At 39.1% G+C, this 19,363-nt stretch overlaps 1 protein-coding gene across 1 annotated transcript in view; it reads right to left on the minus strand.

The window, feature by feature from the left end:
• The window catches only part of HSD17B4 (hydroxysteroid 17-beta dehydrogenase 4), an 81,129-nt gene extending 64,124 nt beyond the window's left edge, over window positions 1–17,005 (minus strand). The window contains exons 1-7 of the mRNA XM_014844074.3: window positions 16,777–17,005; window positions 14,594–14,647; window positions 5,626–5,733; window positions 3,389–3,448; window positions 2,113–2,134; window positions 1,962–2,008; window positions 248–332 (exon numbers count right to left, since the gene is read on the minus strand). Of these exons, the coding sequence (XP_014699560.1) occupies window positions 248–332; window positions 1,962–2,008; window positions 2,113–2,134; window positions 3,389–3,448; window positions 5,626–5,733; window positions 14,594–14,647; window positions 16,777–16,834 (434 nt within the window). The 5' untranslated portion in view covers window positions 16,835–17,005. The remainder of the gene's footprint in view (window positions 1–247; window positions 333–1,961; window positions 2,009–2,112; window positions 2,135–3,388; window positions 3,449–5,625; window positions 5,734–14,593; window positions 14,648–16,776) is intronic.
• Between the last annotated feature and the right edge of the window lie 2,358 nt (window positions 17,006–19,363).

Raw genomic sequence — 19,363 nt, forward strand, 5'->3', positions numbered from 1 at the left:
GAGAACAGCAGGAAAACCATTAATAATAAACAGTAGGAGGTGAAAGAAAATATAAAGCTGTCCAGCTCAGGTAATCTGTAACCAAATGACACCAATTTAATGAGAGGGTATATGCCAAAACTATATTTAAAAAGCCTGCACATATCTGAAAATATTTTACTCAATGTCAAACCAATTATCTTTCCCTGTACCGAAGAACCCACACACTCTATCTCCAATCCCCCTTTACAGCCTCATTCAACTCTACCTTCCAAACTTCTGTTTCTTCATGTGATCCCACGCTGCCCGGGTCACTAGAAAGGAGCCCCGCAAATGAACTCTATGGATTATATCTAAAACAAGAAATTATTTTTATTACATATTTTGTGAAAAATTGGATACGCACATCTCAGAATCAACATAAGCAATGATTTACTTATACAAAGATGCCCACTGCATACCTAGCATTCAAAATCAACTACTGTCGCACTGCTAAGTAACTATTTTTGTTTTTGTTCCAATTGTGTAACCAATCAATAGTTTACATCCATTTTCCCTATAATTTATGATAAAATTGTTATAATCCTTGTATACATCTAAATACAATGCCATCTTTAATTTATGCCTACTTTATATAAATATTCACTAATACAAATATCCAAGAATTTTACATATAAAATTGGGACTCAACACAAACATCAGTTAAAGCATAATCATAAACCACACAGTTCATCATCAGAAATGTTTACAAAATGCTCAGTATTTCCCTATATCCCTATTTTTACCAAGGTTTGCAAAAGAGTTAGGGAGGGGAAGATGGGGGGAGGGTAGTAGGAGAGGAGAAAGGAGAAAGAGAGAGAGAAGCCTATCAGGTTTTAAAGATGTCAATCTAATGAATAGACAACTTGGAGAATGATTTAGATAGACAAATAATTCTAGATTTAATTTTATTTTTTTAATTATGAAGTTTTTAACAATTTTTACTTATCGTTGCTTCAATCTGGGGCCTCAACAAATGTTTTCACATGTATATTAGAAAAATAACGTAAGAATGAAAAGAGGAACCAAAAACATGAAAGGGTAGTTAGGAGTGGTGAGCTTATGGGGAAATAGCCCAGTCCCACCAGAGCAGAAAAGAAAGTGCCCACATAAGCCCCCTTTGCCAACAAATCTTATCTTTCTCAGCTTCTTCTTTACCATAGTTGTTACAAAGGAAGAGGAAACTAAAAGCCATTTTTTGCTTAATTCTCAGTCACAAAGATATTTTGCTTCTTCCAAAGAACTTGTAGCAATATTCCCCAGAAGCACACTCTACAAACAGTGACATAATTCCCCTCAGTTACCATGCCTGCGACTACTGTCTCAGCCACCATTGTTGGTTTTGTTCTGACTGGGAGGGCCAAGGAAAGTAAGGGCAAAGAAGAGCAAACACAAAACAAATTTTTTCATAACTATGATTTGTTCATGATCTAAACTCAATCTTTCCAACATGGCATTCCTAATGGAAATTTTTCCTACTTATTAGAAGGTTCAAAATACTATTTAGGTTTTTCCCACTCATTCTCAGATCTCCATCATTTTTAGAGCCCAAGACTCCCTTCCATATCCTGCTCTCACTCTTGAAATGAGAATCACGCAGTGAGATAAGCAGGCTAAAGGCAGTTAGAATGAGTTAACACTGCTAACAAATGCTGACAACCTCTTAAGAAGAAAAAGGGAGAAACAAATCAAAAAGCACAAAATCCTTTTGCATAACTTCCACCAATTGATTTAAAATTTATTTAATTTATCAAATGTTAAAAAAGAAATAGACTACTTCTAATCGTTCATTGTTTTCAGTTGCAAAGCTTATTCTTCACTTATATTAGCCAAAGCAAAAGCAGGCAGAAGCAAGTTTATCCTTAAATATATAAATTTATCAAATATTAAAAAGCTGAATGGTTAGGTATGTTCCACAGAGATATATATTAAAAACAACTTACCCCAGTCTTCATCACTTAGTCTACCAAAGGAACGGTCCCTCAGAATTCTAAAATATTGATATTACAGAGGTTAGGTGGGGAGGGAGTATGCATTTTGAAAAAAAAAAGCTTTTTAGGCACATTACTAAAAATGAAAAAAAGAAACACTCACCCAGCATTGTTGACCACAACATCTACAATATAAAAAGATCCAAGTCACAAATATAAAAGCAAGCATATTAATTTGCATTTGCTTACAACTCTCATTTCTTTCAAAAGTGTTTTCTTCCTCATGGAAAAGTAAATATAATAGGTAAAGAGTACTATTAGAACAAAATTTTATACCTACAGCAAAAAAAAATCTGACTCACAAAAGCACAGTATCACATTATATCAGCACTTTCCTCTCAAACTTACATATTTAAATTTTTCCACCACTACCTTCTGCTGAAATTCTAACAGCTTATTCATAGAATTAGCTGTTGCCTAACTCTTAGGTTCTTAGGATTCAGTGGTAACCATAAGCCCTCCCTCATTTAACCTCAAAATTCACTCGGAAAGTTAAAGTTTAAAAGTTTTTTCCTTGCCATTCAAAAGTCAAAAGCCTAGAAAGGAAACCATTAGAGTTAGAAACTGATGGCCTATCTCAATAGATAATTATATTCTCACTATGAAAAGAAAGGACTTATTTTCTAAGGTTCAATCACCATCTTGCGGCTATTTTCACCCTATGACTTCATACCTTTGTGGTCTCTATCCCTCTGGCAGATGACATGTAAACACATCTCTTATGAGCTTAACCAGACATAACCAGAAAAATAAATACACTAGACAAGAAAAAAGGGGGGAGGAAGGGAGTACATCCAAATTATAATTACTGCTTTTCAGATTGTAAACATGTTGGGCTTCTCTGCAGGAATGTTTCCCTCCAGTAATTCAATAATCTTTTATTAACAGTGTGTAGGACTAAACCAGGAAGATTATCTAAAGAAGGATGGACTAAACAATATATTTGAAACGCTTCTTAAAAATGAAGATTTTGATTATATGATTCACCTTGATTAATTTGAAAGATACCGAATCATTTTAATCCAAATCATTATAACTATCCAAAAGATTCCACTGGGTCCTCTACTGCCATAAACATATTTGAAGTAAAATTAAATTATCATAAAAAATGAATGTAGAGAACGCTTACAAGTTCTTTAAAAGCTCTTAAAGTACAAAAAACTATATAACAAACTCAACACATAGATGCATAAAAATTGTCACCTTGAGCCCTTTGTGGAATAAGGTAGGGTATGTAAAATAATTAATTTGTAAAACAAATCTAAAAATTTGGTTATCAAGAAAGAGGGAGTTTTTAATAAACAAAGGTTAAATCAAAAAAATTTTATTAGGAAGGTAGAAGCCTCTCCCTTAGTACCACACATGCAAAGAAACATCACCTATTCTTCCAAACGCATCCAAGGCTGTCTTCACAATCTTCTCTCCTGCTTCCACTGAATCTGAGGGAAAGGGAAAGTAGTACAAAACCTCAGTAATATCCCTCACAAATGACTTCTAAATTCTATGGATCAGTGCACATGACAGCTACTATTCACGCAACAGAACTCATTTCCAAGAAGAATACATTCCAAGAAAAGTACAATATAAATGTATATTTCAGGTACATGATGAATCAAAATATAGAGGCGCGGACCCTGTGGCCGAGTGGTTAAGTTCACGCACTCCGCTTCGGTGGCCCAGGGTTTCGCCAGTTGGGATCCTAGGCACGGACATGGCACTGCTCATTAGGCAGCATCCCACAAGCCACAACCAGAAGGACCCACAACTAAAAACTATACAACTATGTACTGGGGGGATTTCGGGAGAAAAAGCAGAAAATATATATATATAAATAATCTAGTGTTATAAAAGAAATTTAGCCCCATGACAGTTCTTTAACCTACAAAAACAAGGAAAAAAAAAAAGGAGACGGGGTGAATAGGAAATATTTGGTAAATACTATCTAAAATAGCACTGTCCGACACAACTTTCTGTGAGGACAGAAATGTCCTATTTCTGCACTAATACAGAAGCCACTAACTACACGTGGCTGTTGAGCACCTGACATGTGGCTAATACGACAAACTGAATATTTAATTTTATTTAATTTATATTTAATTTTAAATAGCCACATAAGCACGTCCCCTTAAGGATGCAAATCAGAATTTGGGAGGGAGAGAAGGTGAATGTTTAATTTGAAAAAGCACGTTCAATGCTATATAACTCACATGGAAAGCAAACCTGCTGTTTTTGCAATACTAACTACAAAAAGTAAAGCTCAACAAAATATTATGGCTTCATTATTTTCTACTAATCAGCCCAGGGGAAAGGCTCATATCCCCAGAGTTGTGTGTCAAGTGGTCAGCTATCAATTCAACATCACCAATGCTTCTTTCTATATTCTCTGCAATCATAGGAGAGGAGCCAGGAAACACAGTCCCTTCCCTGAGACCCATATAGTCTGCCAAAAAGAGATACTCATCTAAAGGATGGAAAAGTAGGAGATTCCTGCAGATGTACGCAACATTCTGAGCAGACTGCAGACGTTAAGATTGGCAGCACATCTCCCAGGTGAGCTCTTGAGAAGCACACGAGGCAGGATGAGATGGTCGACAGCTTCCCTGACATGCACTTGCCCAACCCTTCCAATGGTTACAGAAGCCGCTAATTCCCTGTATTAAAACCCTTCACACTGGGGAAAACCTAGTGGGGGCTTCTGTTTTCCAACCTGATTGATACAGGTTGCATAGCAACCCTTGGGGAAGGAGAGTCTGCAATGTTTATCTTTATAAAATAGGTTTTTAAAACACCAGAATTAAAAAAAAAAAAAATTGAAGACATTTTTCTAGATCATCAATGTGGAAAGAAGATACTAAGATGTCTGCCTTATTATTCTCTCAAACACAAAAAACAAATCATATCGCATTTCCTTTCCTCTAAAATTTCAAAATGAAGTCACTAGCAATCTAATTTTATCCCTAGCCCATAAAAACAATCTAATTTGCAGAAAAGTCAGTAAGCGCTAGCTTTTTTAAAGTAAATCTATTCAAGAAGGTTCTTTACAAATACTATTAGAATGAATACGTCAAACGTAAAGGTTGTATTTGCCGTTTTTGACGTGTCTTTATTTTAACGCCTAACTTTGACACTTAAGTTTTTATAAAGATAAGAAAGCTACATAGAGCAACAACTACTTGTGCAGAATGGAATATGGAGGTTGGGTACAGAAAGGAGGCATTTCACTTCTTACACTATATTACTTTAAGAACTTTTTTAAAACAATTTTAAAAAGAAGAATTTAACGTTATTCTGTAGAAAAACATACGACCTTTTAGCTAAAACCAGTCTTTTAAGAACATCTACAATAATTTACTGATTATATCATGTGCTCATTAATAAAAATATTAAATAACCAATAGAATAAAAGTTATACTTGTGAAATAATCTACACCAAAAGTGCAAAAAATTCTCACATATCATAGAAAATATGCAGTCAAATAGCTCTGGCTGACAGATAAAATCTAATTTCACAATTACACTGAAATGCTGAGGTACTTGCCCAGTGATTATTAATGTAAGCAGTAACATCAGTGGAAGGAAAATAAAGGAAACAGTACAGTTCTCTCAGATAGCATACCATAGCTGGCCACTGCTTTTCCGCCTCTGCTTCTTATTTCTTCAACAACCTTATCAGCGGCTAAGGAGCTTTTACCAACTCCCTTCATGTCCCCTCCTAAATCATTCACTGCAAAGCAGAAACAAACAAGCATTCATTTCTGGACCTTCAAAATATGAGTTGGAAATGAAATTCTATTATTAGTGTATTTCTTCAGTCATTTGCCCAATCCCCTCCTACCTCTACCCCACCTTATTAAACACACCGTGAGATATGTTCTTTCAAAATATGCCTCTTTGTTTTTAAATATAGATATGAAGAAGCAGCAAAATATTTAAACACGGTTCATTTCATGGGACTTTTTTAACTTTGCAATGCTTTTCCTTTTTTGAAAAGAAAAAGAATATGATTCAACTCACTTTTAGTAAAAAAAGAAAGAAAAGAAACAACCTGAAGTTTACTTTAAGGTTAAACACACAGGAAAACAGTATGGAGGTTCCTCCAAAAATTAAAAATAGAACTGCCATAAGATCTAGCAATCCCACTAGAATTCTAGGTACTCCTTCAAAAGAACTGAAACCACAATCTCAAAGAGAGTAACCCCCTGTAACATGGGCATTACAGAAGGGCAAATACTGCATGATTCCACTTACATGAAAGTATTTAAAACAGTCAAACTCATAAAATCAGAGAGTAGAACAGTGGTTGCTAGAGACTGTGGGGAGGAGGAAATGGGGAGTTGCTAATCAACGGGCATAAAGTTTGAATAATGCAGATGACTAAGCTGTAGAGATCTACTGTCCAACTGAGTGGTTATAGTTAATAATACTGTATTGTACACTTAAAATTTGTTAAGAGGGTAGATCTCATATTAAGTATTCTCACCACAATTAAAAAAGAAAAAAATTAAAAGCACAATGTGAAATATCTTCTCCATGTCAAGAAAGCCTTTGTTTACAGGAATGGTGATAAAGAACAAGCATAATATCAAACTACTAGAGAAGCACACTTGTAAACTTTCATAAAACATACTATGTCATGGTCTATGATGAAAGAAATAAAAACTATTTAAAAAGGTCCAGAACTAATAACTGTTCAGTTGCTAATTTATACCGTGACTCCATCTTTATATGTTTAACAACTGACTACACTTACCACATAAAATCTCCCTATGTCCAATTACATAGATACAAACATTAACTGAGCATTCACTATTTGCAAGGAAATCTACAAAGGGACACACAGATATATAAGAAGGGTGATTGTCCTCAAAGAGTTTATAATCTATTGAAAGTTAACGTACACTTGAAATTTACATAATGTTATAAACCAACGTCACCTCAATTAAAAAAGAAAGTCAAGTATGTGATGATTATAGAAATGCACAGATTTTAGCATAAGGTATTTAAAGGCCAACATAACAAAGTACAGGGACAAATAAAATTAATTTATACAATAATTTAAGGTAATATTTGCAAAATAACACGCAAAAACTACTGAAAATATAAATAGATCAATCTCAAATAACTTGAAAAAAACTTTGAGAAAATGACTTGGGACAAAGAATTAATTTGCACTGCAAACTGGTCATTTTTGTAGGGTCGTTGCATAGATTTTGAGAAATTGTAACAACAAAAAATTACTAATTAGTAAATGGCATATCGCATGGTGGCATATACTAAACTTCAAAGTCTTTTACTATTATCAAATTGATGATTACCACATCTGAAAAAAAGATCTTTTTTTCTTCTGAAGAATGGCTCTCTCTTTTTGGACTGGGGTGAAGGTTGCAAGTGGGCTGGCTGGTAAAGGAGATAAAGGGATGATACAAAGAAAAAGTTAATGCCTAATCACACTTAAAATCTACTAAGTCAAATGCGTTTCTACTTTTTTTTTTTAATACTTTTTCTTTTTAAGGAAATGAGTTTTTCAAAATGTGGACTGGGATATATTTTTCTAACAATATAGTCTTATCAGTCTTACTGCAAATAAAAAATGCTATGAAGACACAAAATAAAGGAAAGGGGATTACATTAGCCCTCAAGAGATGAAAAAAGCAGTAAGATTCTCAAGACTAAATTTCTATTAATTGTTCATTTCCATGCAATTATTGAAATGACAGGAAACAAGCAGCAAAAAATATCAAGATGTTAAGACATGCAGCTAATAGTCTTTTAAGACCCTTTTAAGACCCAAAGAAAAGTTCAAAAGCAAACTGGCAAGTGCAATATTTAAGAAAGTGTTCAAATGTGCAATGAAATACTACCCCCAAGTGGAAATTGCTCAAAGTGCAACCAAATAGGTAAACACTGAAGTCTGGATAAATAATTTATCGAGACCAATGATGTGCAGTGAAACAGTATCAGAATAGATTATTCAAGACAAGTTTCTACATTAGAGAGCACTAAATTAACACCGACCCCATTCAGTCATCCCACTATCACCAGAGCTAAATCACAAGAATTAATCACAACCTTATCTAGAAAAGCACTGGTTACCTGCCGAAGGGCTTAGATAGCAACAAAGGTAGAAGATCTTTTTTGCAATTGTATACAAAGAAATGTATCAATACTGTGAGACACTGTTACTGCTTAAATGCATGGCCAACAATTCTAATAAGAATAATAATAAATAAAAATTTTAAATACCATCACCACCTTATACTGGTATACTTTGCATTTTCAGAGAACCATTCTGTACACTGCTGCATCTGATCCCTATACAGCTGCTTAGGAGGTTGGCAGGAACAGTCGTTCCCACTTTCACTGATAAGGAACCAGTTTGGGGAAAGTTAGGTAATTTGCCCACGCTCCAAGGCTGTATGAAACGGCAAAACCCAGACTAGAACCTGGACCTACCACTCTGCTCCTGTAATGCTGTAAGCAAGTTTCTTTTATCCTAAAAAGAATGTAATTATTTCCAACAAACAAACAAAAAAATCACATTTGTTTGGGGAGGGTATAGGGGAAACGATCAATCAGCCATCCCACTGAAACAAATAGCTTTAAAACAGGTAGTAAAAACAGTAAGATCATGATAGTTAAGGATAGTCTTTTCAGCTGAAACCATCAAAACATCCCAAAATGTGACAACTTTGTAAATCTTCCATATATAATCCAGCTTATAACCCTGAAAAGTTTTTTTTAAAAGATGAAAAATCTTTGCCTATTTCCGTCATATTAAAGAAATCAATGACTTGGATAGTCTATTAAAGACTACATAAGTATTTTCCTAAAAATCCATCCCTGAGATTTTATTAAATACCCGCTATATGCCAATCACTAGAGTGGGAATGTAAGGATCCAGGAAATTCTAAAGCACACTTAGAGTTTATAAAAGTACTCTTGCCAGACCAGTGGCGCAGTGGCTAAGTTCGCACATTCTGCTTCAGCAGCGCAGGGTCCGCCAGTTCAGATCCCAGGTGCGGACCTATGCATCGCTTGTCAAGCCATGCTGTGGTAGGCATCCTACATATAAAGTAGAGGAAGATGGGCACAGATGTTAGCTCAGGGCCAATCTTCCTCACACACAAAAAAAAGAATCACGTCACTGATTTTAGAGCTGTGGGCCCAATAGGGATTTCCTCCTGTATTCTGTTTATGTCCTGACTGCTACCAAAACATATTTAAAGTGACTAAAATATAAAGTACATGTGCAAGGACTATTAAAGAACAGAAAAATTAACAAACAAAACGTTATGTTAGGGAAAGACAAGCCTACTGAAAGCACAGGCCAGTGGTAGTTACTCTAGCTGAGGACGGTGTCAGGTTTACCTTTAAGATTCTTGACAGCCAAGAAAAACGGGGAAATGCAGGGTTGCCATACTATTTTCACTGTTTGGTAGTGTGAAAATTAATAAACAGATTTATAATAGAGTTGGGAGGCCAGAAGAGAGAACTCTCACACACTTGTCACTCAACACACACTACAGACTACAGACCTCACAGGAAGAGACATAGCTTGTACTCCCACAGGAAGTGATACTACTTTACAACCCCAGCAGAAAGAAGAAAGAAATTCCTCCTTGCCCAGCAACAGCTCAGCCAATCAGAGACTGCCATAACTCAGCCAAGCAAAAGCCACTACATTTCGAACTCCCTGTCTCCTCCAAAGGACTCTTTGTTTACAACAGCCCCTCTCAACTTCATAAAAGAATTTCCTTTCCTTTGTTTCTCTGAACTTGCATGTGGTTCGCCATAGACCACAAGTCCCAGATTGCAATTGCAATTCTTTGCCATTCTCAGAGAAACCCATACTGCTGGTAAAATAACTGCCTATTTATGTGTTTTAGGTCAAGAGTAGAAAGATACAATTACCCTAAGTTCATCAGGAATCTTTTCCAGAATGACCATAAATGTATCTAAATATCTGAAGGACTCCCAAATGTGGTGGTGGTAGATTAGAGAGCAGTGTCTTACATTAGGTCCCTTTCATTGATTTTCTTTGTCTCAAAAAGAAGGCATCGGGGCTCCGGTTAAGTTCGTGTGCTCTGCTTCGGCAGCCCAGGGTTTCGCTGGTTCGAATCCTGGGTGCAGACATGGCACGGCTCACCAAGCCATGCTGAGATGGCATCCCACATGCCACAACCAGAAGGACCTACAACTAAAAGTACACAACTATATACTAGGGAGCTTTGGGAGAAAAAGGAAAAATAAAATCTTTAAAAAAAAAGGCGGTATCAAAAGTATCCTTAAAGGGAGAAGGAACTGAAAATGAGACACTGAGTCATCCAGATTTACTCCTTGGAGCTCTTCTCCTGTTTATCTGTACTCATGACCTGGGGAATCTGATCTAGTCTCCCGTCTTTAAATACCATCTATAACTGAGAACATTCAGATTTACATAGCTTCAACCTGTCCCCACAACTACAGAGTCCTATATCCCACTGCCTACTTAATATCTCCACTTGTAAGTCTAACAGGAATGTCTCCTCTCTGCCAATCTGGTCTTCCTTCAGTTTTTCTTATCTCAGTAAACGGCCACTCTATCTTCTTTCCCTTAACCCACATCAGCAAATCAGCAAATCCCGCTGCATCTACCTTCAACCCTCCCACCATATTAATTTTTAATGTCATTTAATCCCCACCACAATCCTGGAAATTAGGTAAAGTGGCTACTAATACTCAGGTCATGTAATCAGGGAGCAGAGCCAGGGTTTGAAGCCTGACCTAATTTCAAAAGCAATTCACTTTCCCAACTAGAGTTCACCTTCCAGCTGTCAGGATCACACAATGCTTAAAAACACAGGCTCTGGCTTCAGGCCAAAGGAACTTAAAATTCAACTTTGTCAGTTATCATGTAACTGCAGCACAGAAATCATGTCAATCTTACTTTAAAGGATTATAACTTCTATTTCCCAAAGGTATTACTTCTCCGGTTCTAGAAAACTTTCTGCCTTTCTTACTGTGAAAGAAGTCCTTCTTGCTGCAACACTTCAATCATCTTTGTGTTAACGCTCTCAACATAACACTTAACATTCATCTACTGAGGAAACCTCAGGACTATTCCATTCCTAACATTTACTTCAGATATGTGCAAACATTTCCTGAAAGATATAATTTATACAAAACCAAATGCCCCTGGTATAATTATCAGCCAAAGACTTAGCAGTTCTTATATCCAGATTTAAATCTCCTATAATTCTTTACATGATGGAATATAAGATATAGCAATCACATTAACACAAAGTTGGAGAATATCTTAAGTGATGCCCTTAACTTTGGACTTGGCCGAGTGATTTCCTCTGGCCAATGAAATATGAATGGAAGCAGCATGCCACTTCTAAACAAAAAAATTAAGAGCCACCAAGTGGACACATTGTTTTTTCCCTCTGTCCCACGAATGGCAATGTCTCTGATAGAAGCTGCTCCTTCAGCTGGGATCCTGAAATTAGGAATACACACAGAGCAGAGACACAGTTGACCAAAAGCTGAAAGGTCACGTAAGCATGAAATAATCCTTTAGTATTGTAAGCCATTGAGATTTGTTTGTTAACCGAGCGCAACAGAGCAAAAGTTGACTTATACCAGAAACATGCTACTCTATTTCTTAAGGACTTGCTTCTTACTGGCCTCTGAGCTAGTCACTGAATTACCTCATTAATCGCTTTTCCACAAACAAGATACTCTGATGTCATAACATCCTAGGTTTACTTATTCCTCTTTCTATTTTATGCTTACTTAGATAAAAAAAATATGTTGAGCAGGGGCTGGCCCAGTGGCATAGTGGTTAAGTTTGCATGCTCCACTTTGGTGGCCCAGGGTTCACAAGTTTGGATCCCGAGTGCAGACCTACACACAGCTCACCAAGCCATGATGTGGCAGCATCCCACATACCAAATAGAGGAAGACTGCCATAGACGTTAGCTCAGTGACAATCTTCCTCAAGTAAAGAGAAGAAGATTGGCAACAGATGTTAGCTCAGGGCCGATATTCCTCACAAAAAAAAAAAAGGTGCAGATCCGGGAGGCAGACAGTCCTGAGCTGCAATCCCGGCTCTGCCATTAAGGGAAAGAAAAACAAATATGCTGAGCAGAACAAAAATTAACAGAGAAGCAATGTTAGTACACGTTACGCAAACTGGAAGTAGGGTATCTACATTTTAAAAAGTTAAACTAGAGGGTAGTGGTGGTTAGGGAAGAACACATCCCACTGCTGGTCCAGAAAGTGCACAGATAGGTCGTAGTCCAAAAAGCGGTAAAAAATATCAGCCAAAAGTTCTACAGTCTCACGTAGATGATTTTCCCCTAAACTAAACTCAATCTGGCTCTACAGGTAAGTTTGGTAACTATTTTTCCAAGATAGAAATCTCCTACCTTCATGGACTTCAACCAGCACTTGCTGCAATACCATCTCTAAGGCAATGACAAACTAAAGACACATTGTACCTGTTTATCTTTTTCAGAGAACTGAAAAACTCCTCATCTGAATTTAACAAATTCAAAGGTAACACATAAATACAGGAAAACCGATCCACACAAACACACATTGCTGTAAAATTTTTATAAAACAAGTTTATAAACTAAGATTATACCTTAGTTACAAACAAAAAAAAGAAATTTATTCAACCAATCTCAGACATGCTGGCTTCTCCCCCCAAAAAAAGTCTCTATCAAACAACAAAAAAACCAAGGAACAAAGTACCCTCTTTGCACAAGGGAATATTCTAGGTCCTTTAGGAGATAAAATGAGGCACTCACAGAATTGAGGGGAAAAGATGCAAATAAGTAAAAAGTTATAAGATAAAATATTAAGAAATAAATAGCAATATTAAAAAAAAAAAGAACAAAAAGAAAAAACAATAACAATATGTCTTTAGGCCCTGACATGAAATATTCTTGGGACAATCTGGCAAAGAGGGCCTGAACTATATACCCCATGGCCAAATACCATGTCAAAGTTTGTCCTTGCCACAAGAAGCAGATGGGATTAACAGACAGCAGCTCTGAGCTGAAACAACAACCATCCCAAGTCCCTGCATCCCCTCCATCAAGAAAAGCTACCCATCCACACTGAGGGAGAAGAGCATATTCAGGCCCTGAATAGGTCTTCTTTGTTTAGAAACCTGGGGGTTTGCTTACTCTTTTGTTAGACGTCTCCATAAACAAATTGGGGGAAATCTGTCTCTCTGTATTCCCTAGTAAAATGTAGAAAAATTGGGATTCGGAGGTCATTGTGGGCAAATAAGGAAAGATTCCAATTAACATTGGGCCATAACATCTGCCATAACGCCCTGCTCTGAGCACTCATTCAGTTTCCCCACGAAGGCTTGGCTGTGGACAAATCCGCTCCTGCATCCACACCAACTGCCAAGTACATCAGGCCAGTCCAAGGCAGTAAATCACCAAAACCTCCCACCTTCAGGATTCTTCAATACAGCATCTTCCAACTGACCTCCCCCCCCCAAAATAAAATCATGCACCTGCCTCTTCCATTAAAAATTTTAAAAAATCGTGGGAAACAGCTTCCATTTTAAAAATTTTGATGAATGAGATAAAAAAATACTTTGGATTCCCTGACTCCAAACTTCCAGTTTTCGAAACGTACTTACTTCTTACTCTTATCAATATATTTACATTTACAGGGATTCATCTCGCACCAGCCTTCTATCTTAAAAAATTACAGCCCACAATTTACCAGATTCAAGAATTTCCTTTTATACAATGAATACCTGTCCATTTTTAGCAATTCTGTTAAGCAGCAAATGCAGTGAAACTAGTTTACTTTAAAAAGTAAGTCATAGCTGGTGGGAATGCAAACTGGTGCAGCCACTATGGAAAACAGTATGGAGATTCCTCAAAAAATTAAAAACAGAAATACCATATGACCCAACCATCCCAGTACTGGGTATTTATCCAAACAACTTGAAATCAGCAATTCAGAGAGACTTTTGCACCCTTATGTTCATTGCAGCACTATTCACAATAGCCAAGACCTGGAAGCACCCTAAGTGCCCATCGACTGAGGACTGGATAAAGAAGATGGGTGTGTATATATATATACACAATGGAATACTACTCAGCCATAAAAAATGACAAAATCGTCCCATTCACAACAACATGGACGGACCCTGAGGGCATTGTGTTAAGCAAAATAAGCCAGACAGAGGAAGACAAACACTGTGTGATTCCACTCATATGTGGGAGACAAACACACACATGGACAAAGAGAACAGGTTAGTGGTTACCAGGGGGAAGGGGGGTGGGGAGGTGGGCACAAAGGGTGAAGGGGCGCACTTATAAGATGACTGATAAATAATAATGTACAACTGAAATTTCACAATGTTGTAAACAATCATGACCTTAATTTTAAAAAAAAAAGTAAGTTATAAAGTCAGCCTCAAGGGGACAAAAGCCTCCTGGTAGACAAAAAACATAGTAATCAAGTTTGATCTTAACAGATTAATTGGTACAAGGACAAAGGTGGCTGGCTTGTGAAGACTGTGCTCTAATCACCAGTCACCAATTAAAAAGAAAAACGTATCAACTTACCAACAACTGACGCACCTCTTTCTGCAAAAGCCAGGGCATAGGCTCGGCCCAGTCCTAATGAAAAACAAAATAATCAGAAAGGTGAGCAAAGGTCAGCAGAATTTCTTCTGTCCCCTCAACTGAATCCCTATTTTGAAGTAACTGGTGAAAATTAATTACATTAAAATGGTAGTCTTCATTGGTACTCTCAACTTGTATTTCACCCTCTTCTACTTACAGAAGTTGGAAAGCTTAAAACTATATTTTCCAACTATTCCACCTACCATTTCATACCATTCTACCTACCTGCTAGGATACTAGATGTGAACTGGGTTCCACCATTAAATGCATTTGCATGAAATCTAGAAGGTGGAAGAGTCCTCGGTATTAACAACACAGACGCAGGCCCAGCGGGCATTCATGGACACCTTCCTGGGATGTTTAGCAGTGCCTCAATTCTGCAGGTATGGATCTCTAAATAAGAACACCAAGAGCTCAAGGACAATAGTCTCCATGATAGGGCTGCAATTAGACTTCTCAGTGATGGCCTATGACAGTCTCAACTTCACTACAAAATTCTATTGCTCCCTCAGACAAGTATTCAAGTCTAATGGCTAGTGACTGTAGCATAATCCAGGCAATGGAAAGTCTGCAGGGCTCTTTAAAATATGAACCGGTTTATGAACAGGAAGGATTAAACTCATAATGGTCTCATCACAACTCATTAACACTTCACAAAATCAACGCAGGGTGGTGGCAGTCTGCATTTACTTAATGAAACAGAACAGAAATTTCGGAGTGTATTTCATTAACTATGTACCGTGTCAGGAATTTGTTTCAAATATAAATAGTGTGTGTGTACTGGGTCCTGGTGTAAAATGTATTTCATTTCTGTGAATCACTCGCTATCAAAAGAGTGATTAAAACTTAAAACCAGTGACTTAAACACTAAGTGCATTTCCATCAAAAGCAAAGTGTAAACAAAACGTTTTCCCAAAAACAGATGACCATTTTAGAATGAATATACCTATGACTATAAAATACTTGGCCACCAATTAATACTAAACGCATTTTCTGAAAGGCCGCATTGGAATCCACTTCATCAACAGAGAGGTAAAAGTATATATGGATTAACGAAAAGAATTCCATTGCTGTTACTTTTAATAAATAATTCAACTTAATTGTGCATTAGGTCTATTCTAGGTATACGGCACTGCCAGCAGGGAATCAAAGGTGCATGAGGTCAAGATCCCTGCACTTGGAGATTATAAAGGTCCACCACTGGTGAGAAATAGTGTCAAATCTCACTGCAGAGCATCGGTGTGGGCGTGAGTGGTTTGTTTTAATTTTTTGTCCTTTAAAAAGTTATTTCACATAAATCTCCATTCTGCTTCTCCTTAAACATAGGAATATGGCACCCACTTGAGAAATGTCTCTGCTCACCAGTTCCTACTGTCCCCATCCCACTCCCATTTTATTCCTCTACCACCTGCTTGACTCCTGCAGGCATCTGAGTTTCCAACCCAGGCCAAGACTCCAGCGAACTCTGACTAGAATGCTTGGCTTCATAAGCAAGATCCAACGAGCAGGGTCTGATCAAATGACCTCTTTAAAGAAGGCCCTCTCGAGAACTTAAAATCATCCGAAAGCGGATGAATTTGAATCATCCTGAATGACTGACTTTTCAAAGGCAAGGGGCCGACATCTCTAATCCTCTGGGGTGATTCCAGGCTCCGGAAGGTTCTTCTTCAACCTCTGAAAGACCTGACAGAGGCCTACGAGAGTGTATTGGCCGGAAGAGTCACAAGTGAGGCTCACAGAAGAGCGTCAGGAAGAACTTTTACCTAGTCCTGCAACCCACAGCCCAGACGGGCCTCTCCGCTCATGCAAGACCTGGAGCCTCGGGAAGCTCCCACAGAAAAGCTTGGGGGAAGCGGGCTGCTGCACCTGCCAGTGCGACCAGGTGTTTCTGGCTCCCCACTGAAGGCAGGCCCACTCCATCCCTCCCCTCCTCAGCAGATTCGGCGCCCCGACAACAGCCATTCACTCCCACCGGGCGCACTCGCCTACTCCCCAAACCGCCCCCGTCCGCAACCCCGACACTGGGACCGCAGCTGCGGCAGGGCATGTGTCCCCGGCCCGAAAAGGGGGATCGTGCCCCGAGAGCGAGGCAGGCGCCCACCCTCCAGCCTTCGCGTGCTCACCTCCCCCCGCGCCGGTGACCAGTACCACCCGCCCGTCGAATCTCAGCTGTGAGGCCATGAGTCCGGTCTGCAGCGACACACACACACAGGAGCTGCACTGGACCTGTGTAAAGACCACTGGACCTCAGACTGCGGGACAAGAAGAACAGGAGTGGCGCGGGCGGGAATAGGCGTGACCTGCAATTTTCTGGGGAGGAGACGGACGCCGTAGTTTTCCAAGTGCGCCTGTGCGGGTATCCCTTGGAACTCTGGGAAATGTAGTGCTTCTAGTGGCTGCGAGAGCCTGCCTCAGAGGCTTGGCTTGAAATGGCAGTTTCTACTGCTAGAAGTAATAAGAGCTGCTGGGACCTACGTAGTAAGCTGACTGATTGGGCACCTTGCATTCATCCATTCACCCATCGTTTTGTCATTCACTCAACAGGCGTTTTCTGGATTTAGGCACTAGCCTAGGGAAATAGAACGCAGTCCTTATCCTTAAGTAGCTTTCAAAAATAGCCCCTAAGGGGGCTGGCCCCATGGCCGAGTGGTTAAGTTCGCGCGCTCGGCTGCAGGCGGCCCAGTGTTTCGTTGGTTCGAATCCTGGGCGCGGACGTGGCACTGCTCATCAGACCACGCTGAGGCAGCGTCCCACATACCACAGCTAGAAGAACCCACAACGAAGAATATACAACTATGTACCGGGGGGCTTTGGGGAGAAAAAGGAAATAATAAAAATCCTTTAAAAAAAAAATAAAAAAGATAGCCCCTAAGAAGGAAAGACGTACTTGCCAATAGGTAAAGATTTCTCAGAATGTAATCCCTGGACCTCCTGCATGAAAATCATCTGAGAACTGTCAAAAATGCAGAGTCCTGGACCCCCAATGCTCACCTCCTGAAATGGAATCTCGGGGGACAAAAACATGGTAACAAATGCTCCTAAATGATTTGTGCTTTTGTAATATCGAGAACAGTCACATGGTGTAATTCATTCATTTAACATTCATTAAGCATCTACTTAATGGCAGTAGGTGGTAGGCACAAGTTTACAGATGAACAATAAGGATCTCAGGAGCTATTTTAAGTCAGATGGTAAAGCTTTATTAAGAGTTGCAGCATGATGACTTGTGACAAATGTGTACAGGTCGGCTAATGGTGCCAAATAAACGGATCCTATCCCTACTGGGGAGAAGGGGAAACTTTCCATAGGAGATGATGCACAAAGAACCTTAAGAAGTGAGCTCTGCAAACAAACGTGGACATTACAAGCAACAGAAGTGCCAGCTAGATTTCTGGGGGCCTGTGGGGGTGGGGAGTGGAGCTGCACAGAAATAAGGAGAGTCAGTCAGATCACGTTTAGATGTTTTAATTTAGTGCTGAAAATGGTTTTCAGCAGGATTACTCCAGAGAACACATCTACATCATGGAAAGATCACTCTGCCCCATTATTGAGGATTGATTAGCGATGGACAAGGAGAACAGATAGAAATGAAACCGGCAGAGAGCTACCATTGATGATTAAGTACCTAGGAACTAAAGTTCTTTTTCCTTTTTGCAACTACTGATTATAGCTTTTAGCTGTTTCACCCACCCATTGTTAACTGTGCTGTTTAGGCAATATGCTATCTGACTCCCAATAGGCTCCTAGAGATAACATCTCCCTGGAGCCTGGGTCACCATGGTAATGGGTGTGTGAGCTGTTTTTCAGGAATTGGAACTCCTTGTCCACTTCAGGCAGGTTGAGACCACCAACTCATCAACTGGGCCCATCCAGATGTCTAATAGGCAACCTACTGACGTCAAGAGGCTAAAAACTCCACCCTCAGATCATGCTAACACCGCCACTGAAGAGGCATGAAGTCTGACTACGTTTGTGCAGATCATTAATTACCTCACCTCTCCTCACCTCCCATCACTTCTCTCCACATTTGAGACCACCTTGCCCTCTATCCCATAAATATCCCTGAGTCCCTATTTTTGGGGAAGTGAATTTGAGGCTTAGACTCTCACTTCCTCACGTGGCTGTCGTATGATTAAACCTTCTCTCTGCTGCAATCTCGTCACCTCCGTGTTTGGCTTTCCGGGCAGCGGACAAAAACGAACCTGGTTCAGTAACAGAAACTTATTGGGAAAAATTATGGACGTCAGAAGTAAGGCAGAGGAAATGTTGAAGAAGGAAAATTCGGAGATATTTTTTGGAAATGGAGTCAGGTCTTTGAGATTATTTGGACGTGGATGTGAGGGAGAACTGACTAAAATAACCACCATATTTCTGGCTTGAGAATCTAGGTTATGGTGGGCCATTCATTAACATAAGGAATAGCGGGAGAAGAGCAGCTTCTGGTGGGAACATGACTTCGATATGGGGCAAACAGCGGTTGGGAAGCGGAGTGGCTGGAGATGCCTAACAGACAGCTGTTGTTCTAGAGCTCTGAATTTGGTTTCTATGCTTAGGCCGAGCAAGAAAACTCTCTCTAACTGAAGCCTGAATCTCCAAAGAGCACCTTTCACTGAAAGCGCGCCCCTAAACCAGCACCTTGCTCTCTTGGCCATTTGTGCACATCTGCCTTACTGACGATCGACCCCTGAATTCTGGTGCTCAGTGAAACCC

This window comes from Equus asinus, chromosome 9 (assembly GCF_041296235.1).
Source record: "Equus asinus isolate D_3611 breed Donkey chromosome 9, EquAss-T2T_v2, whole genome shotgun sequence".
NCBI classification, from domain to species: Eukaryota; Metazoa; Chordata; class Mammalia; order Perissodactyla; family Equidae; genus Equus; species Equus asinus.